Below are 6,000 nucleotides of genomic sequence, written 5' to 3' on the forward strand. Positions count from 1 at the left end.
CTTAAAAAAAACAACAACAACAATAAGTAATGATTAGTTTCCATACCATTAAATATTTTTCTGGAGCATGATTTTGGGTAGTTTCATAGTGACAGACATTATTTAACAAATACTTAGATTAAAAATTTTTTTATATTTTAAGTAATCCATGAGAGTGGCAGGCATTTTTAACATTAAGTAAATAATCTTTGAGGAAAAACTTACTTCGGAAAAAAAGGCACGAGGATGGTGGAGGGGAGGGAAGGTTTTCTAGGAAGTAGAGATGAAGGGTGGTGTGGTGTGTAGCAGAGTACTGTCCCAAGAAACAGCTGGGACCTTGACCTTCCTCCTTTTCATTCAGCTAACAGATGGGGCTAGTCACATGATATGTTTTGTTTCCTTACAGGCCTTTATTCAATCCCAAACTTATAGGAATAACTACTGGATTGGATTATCATATGATGACAGAGAACAAAAATGGAAATGGATTAACACTGGCCCACCTTTTGGGATGTAAGTCTCTGGAATGCATTCAGGCTCCAAACGTTTGTGCTGGGGTTGGGAAGACTGTATCTAAAAAGAATCTCTTATATCACATGGTTTTCACACAGAGGTCATTGGTAAGAATAAGTAGAATGATGAAGAAAATGTTTTAGGAAGTATAATGAAAAAGAAAGAGAAATGTACAAATTATGAACAAAATTTTGATGCTAAACACATGCTCAGAAGTATGCCTTATGAGGTTCACAAACCAAACCCAAATAATAAAGTGATATGATGGTATTGGACCATCCTGACTCAGCTATAGTGATCCCTCCCACAGTTACAAATTAAGAACTTTAGGATCCCTAAAGTTCATTTGAAACTTCTTTATAGATGGTCCCTAACTAACAATGGCTTGACTTACAGTTTTTCTAATTTACAATAGTGAAGTCAATATGCATTCAGTAGAAACTGTACTTTGAATTTTTAATTTGATCTTTCTTTGGGTTGATGTGCGGTATGATCTTCTGTTGTGATGCTGGGTGGTGGCAGCTGGAGCTCACGGGGAGCCACATGATCACAAGGATCAGCAGCCCAGTACACTTAAAACCATCCTATACCCATTCAGCCACTCTGGTTTTCACTTTCAGTGTAGTATTCAGTAAATCACATGAGATACTCAGTACGTTATTATAAAATGGGCTTTGTGTGAGATGATTTTGCCTAATTATAGGCTAACACAAGTGTTCTGATCATATTTAAGGTACAGTAGGCTAAGCTAGTAAGGTGGGTTTATTACATGTGTTTTTGACTTACGGTATTTTTAATTTGTTTGGGGTTTATCAGGGCATAACACGGTCATACAATCTGTATATTACTAGTTTATATTACTTATAAATATAAGTGTGTGTTCACACACATACATACATATGCCTTCACTATAGTTTTTTTTTGTTTTGTGGTTTGTTTCTCTGTTTGTTTAGCTAATCACTACACCCAGTGTGGGGCTCAAAGTTATGACCTTGAGATCAAGAGTCACCTGCTGTCCAGCTGAGCCATCCACGCATCCCCATAGTTTTATTCTGAAGTGCAGCATTTTGTAAACTCTTGGGTTTCCATTTAGTTATAATATTCTGTTAGAGTGTTCAATGATTTTTTAAAAATCTTAACTTTTATACTTTTTATTTCTAGGGATTCTGGTTTAAGTTTTTAAATCTTGCTAGTTAATTTTCAAGGTGTCTTTTATTTCTTGAAAGATATCAAACGTACTTATTTTAAATTTGGTATCTGATAATTCTAATCTTTGAAGTTTTGTGGGTCTGCTCTATGGTTTCTGCTGGCTTTTGTACATGGTGTCATTTTCTTTGTAGTGTTTAGGGATTTTTTTCTTTTTGTGCTGCTGTGGGAATTATTTGAGGACCGAGATGAAGGTGGCAGCAAACTTACAAGAGTTGTCATGCAGGAAGTTATCTTGATGCAGTCCTGGCCTGTGAGTCACTTCCAGGAAAACAGCTCAGAGGCCCAGAACAGAAACGCCAGGCCAAATTAATATGCTCAAATTATATAGTTAATTAAATCAACTTAGAACAAGTAGCCTGATGCAAGGGGAAAGAAATGGGATAGCTTATCAGAATGGGTTGGGATAGCATCAGTCATCACACTCAGGATAAGGAGCAAATGGGTGAAAAGATCACCTGAATCCTGGTTACATAGTCTTCAGATGGCCTGACTCTTCTGCATCCCCCTTGCCTGACAGTGGTGTGGTTTCTAGGCTATCACTTGAGTTTGAGCAATGGGGCTCACAAACAGAAGGTTCTATGACTAGCATGCACATTTGCTCTAGTAGGGAGATGTGGGAGCATGTAAGGGTGGGGACAGCTGCAGCTTTTCAGTGATCCTGATGAATAAGCTAAGGATTTTTTTTTTTTTTTTTTGAGTTTGTTAGGCAGAGGGCCAGTATGAGTGTCACCAGTAAGAGGTGAAGTAAGACCTCATGGATGTTCCTATGTGTATAATGTGTATTTTGAGTGAGACATGTAGTGCTGCTTGGTTCTTTCTTCTTTTCCTGTGTTCAGCAAGCACATGCTCTCCTTACAGTATCTATACCTGATACGTCTCACTTCCTCATCTGTTACATATTGAACACATCTCATGCTTTCTGCCCATGCCTCCCAAGCTACCTAGTTTCATTTATATTATCTATCTATCTATCTATCTATCTATCTATCATCTATCTATCTATCTATTTCTGTAGGAGATTTGGATATTCAAATAATAGAGCAAATACAAATTGCATGTGGGATAGTTGGTAATTTTGGATTCTTAGGTGGGATTATTCATTTTCTCTTCTGCTTAAGTCCAAGGTTCAAGACTTTTCAAGACTTTTCGTGTATGCTGAAGATACATTTTCAGGGTCTCAACTCTTTGTAGGTTGTCTTCCGTATGGAAACCTGAGTGGAATTCATATTTAATCTAGTGTATAAATGAAGGGAAAAAATGACTTCAGTCCTTCACTTACACTTCTGGGTTCCCACCTTTACTTAACCTCAGCCTGAGCATGAATTTGCTTCTTGCCAGCTCATAAATTTATTCAAGAAGGTTTTAGTTTTTTTATTTTTTATTTTTTTATTTTTTAAAGATTTTATTTATTTGACAGACAGAGATCACAAGTAGGCAGAAAGGCAGGCAGAGAGAGAGGAGGAAGCAGGCTCCCTGCCGAGCAGAGAGCCCGATGCGGGGCTTGATCCCAGGACTCCAGGATCATGACCTGAGCCGAAGGCAGAGGCTTTAACCCACTGAGCCACCCAGGCGCCCCGGTTTTAGTTTTTTTAAAGATTTTATTTAGAGATACAGCAAGAGTGAGTGAGAAAGGGAGAAAGAGAGAGAAGCAGGCTGTCCACTGAGCAGGGAACCAATCACACCTGAGCCGAGGGCACACGCTTAACTGACTGAGCCACCTAGACATCCCTAAACAGCTAACCATGTGTGTTTTCTATTCTACAGTAACTATACATTCATGAGTTCTTCTGGAAGAGGACAATGTGCATTTTTAAGCTCAACAAGAACAGCAACTATTGAGTGCTCTAAGACCTACAATTGTATCTGTGAGGAGAGAATTCATGATGTTTTCTCTGCCTACTTTGATAGGTACAAGAAGAAAAGGTGCAATGGAACCTGTCATTTGTTTGTTTGTTTGTTTCTGTGATAATTTGTGAATACTTACATACTAGTGTTTTTGCTAGTAAGACTTAGTTTACTGGGGAAACAGAGATGAGTAGGAAAAGGAAGGAAATGTTCTTTTGGACTATGATTTAAGAGATTAGATGCCATCTGTCTTCTTGAGGGAGAGTGCATGCTTTTATCTTTGGAGAGGTTTCCCCTCTCTTTAATGGCCCTGAGAAATTCCCTTTCTCTCTCCTTAAACCACCCATAGAACCACTTAGACAACTCTGGTAGCCTGTTCTTTTTCTTATTAATAGCCTGGGTCTTTTCCTTATTAATAGAATAGATTGGATAAGTAATTTCAGTAGCCTCCAGGTTTGAGAGATGGCACAATTAAGAATTAAAAAATAGTTATTTTGCCTCCCTTCCCCCATCTAGATAATCATCTTGCATTAAAATGTTTTTACTTTGCTATAATTTCATTCCTCCTTAATAGTTGAAACAATAGTATAAAAACTCCCATATAGTTACTATTTGTTAATATTTTGTTCTTTCTGTGCTTTACAGTTCTCTCTCCCCTACTCCCTTGCTGTTCCATTTGATAATTAATTGTGGATTTTATGTCCCTTTGTCTAAATATTTTATAAGAACAAATACTTTGTCTTGTATAACCATGGTGGAATTATCAAAATCAGGATATTTAGCATTGATAGAGTACTGTGATTTTTTAAAAAAGATTTTATTTATTTATTTGACAAATACAGAGATCACAAGCTGGCAGAGAGGCAGGCAGAGAGAGAGAGGGAGAAGATGTGGGGCTCGATCCCAGAACCCTGAGATCATGACCTGAGCCAAAGACAGAGGCTTACCCCACTGAGCCGCCCAGGTGCCCCAAGTACTGTGATTTTGTCTATAACCCGTATTCAGATTTTGTCAACTGTCCTGATAATGTGCAGGATCATGGGATACATTTAGTTGTGATGTCACTTTCGTCTTTTTTAATCTCGGAGAATTCCTCAGGTTCCTTTGTCTTCTTGACCTTGACATTTTGTTTTGTTTTACTTTATAAGTACATATTTATTTATTTATTTAGAGAAAGTGTGAGAGGTGGGAGGGGCAGAAGTTGAGGAGAGAGAATCTCAACCAGACTCCATGCTGAGGGCAGAACCCTACCCCGGGCTCCATCTCAGGATACTGAGCCAAAACCAAGAGTTGGTCACTTAATAGGCTGAGCCACCCAGGTGCCTCCTACCCTCGACATTTTAAAAATCAACTTTATTTAGTAATTCTTTCATGCAATAAAACGCACACATTGTAAGTCGTGAGGTCAGTGGGTTTTTAGCAAATGTATACATTTCTGAAACACCATCAGGTCAAAGATACAGGACATTTCTATTGCCTATAAAAGCTCCTTTCTTCCCCCTCACTATCCACCTGGCCCCAGACAACCAGTGTTACACTTTCTGTCACTATGAATTAGTTTTGCCCCTTCTGGAATTTTGTAATCATGGACTCTTTTGTATCTGACTTCTTTTGCTCAGCATGTTTTTGAAATTAATCTGTATTCTTTCATGTGTCAGTAGTTTGTTCCTTATGTTGCTGAGTTGTATCCCATTGTACTGATATACCACAATTTGTTCATCCACCTGTGGACATTTCATGTCTTTCCTATTTTTGGCTATTGTGAAAAAACCTGTCATCAGTACTTACATGCAGGTTTCAGTGTGGACAGGTGTTTTCATTTCTTTTTGTTTATTAAATACCTATGAATTTGATAGCTGAGTCCTAAAGTAAGTGCATGTTTAATTTGATAAGAAACTTCTAGTTTGTTTTCCAGAGTGATTGCAACGTTTTGCATTCCTGGTAGCAACATATGAGAGTTTTAGTTGTTCTATATCATTGCCAGTTCTTGATATTGTCTGTTTATTAAAACTTAGCCATTATGGTGTGTATGTAATGGTATCTCATTGTTTTTTAGGTTTGCATTTCCTGAAAAGTAATGACATTGAGCACCTTCTCATGTGTTTATTGGCCATTTGTGTATTTTCTTTTGAGAAGTGTCTGTTTAGTTTTTTTGCCCATTGAAGTGTCCATTCAGTCTTTTTTACTTTTTTAAAATTTTTTAAAGAAGATTTTATTTATTTTACAGAGATATAAAGAGTGAGAGAACACAAGCAGGGGGAGCAGCAGAAGCAGGCTCCCCACTGAGCAGGGAGTCCGACACAGGGCTTGAATCCAGGACTCCAGGACTGGGGGATCTTGGCCTGAGCTGAAGGAAGATGCTTAACCAGCTGAGCCACCCAGGCACCCCTGTTCAATCTTTTTTAAAACTGGGTTTGCCTGTACCCCTGGGGATAAAAATATAAGTTTATAAAA

The 6,000-nt window shown here is 38.0% G+C and overlaps 1 protein-coding gene across 1 annotated transcript in view; it reads left to right on the forward strand.

Annotated features, from left to right (window-relative positions):
• Positions 1-4,760, forward strand: part of LOC101681618 (killer cell lectin-like receptor 2) — a 12,521-nt gene extending 7,761 nt beyond the window's left edge. Inside the window, exons 6-7 of the mRNA XM_013057923.2 lie at positions 386-492; positions 3,466-4,760. Of these exons, the coding sequence (XP_012913377.1) occupies positions 386-492; positions 3,466-3,667 (309 nt within the window). The 3' untranslated portion in view covers positions 3,668-4,760. The remainder of the gene's footprint in view (positions 1-385; positions 493-3,465) is intronic.
• The last annotated feature ends 1,240 nt before the right edge of the window (positions 4,761-6,000 follow it).

Source organism: Mustela putorius, unplaced genomic scaffold, assembly GCF_011764305.1.
Source record: "Mustela putorius furo isolate JIRA1106 unplaced genomic scaffold, ASM1176430v1.1 tig00537227_pilon_pilon_pilon, whole genome shotgun sequence".
NCBI classification, from domain to species: Eukaryota; Metazoa; Chordata; class Mammalia; order Carnivora; family Mustelidae; genus Mustela; species Mustela putorius.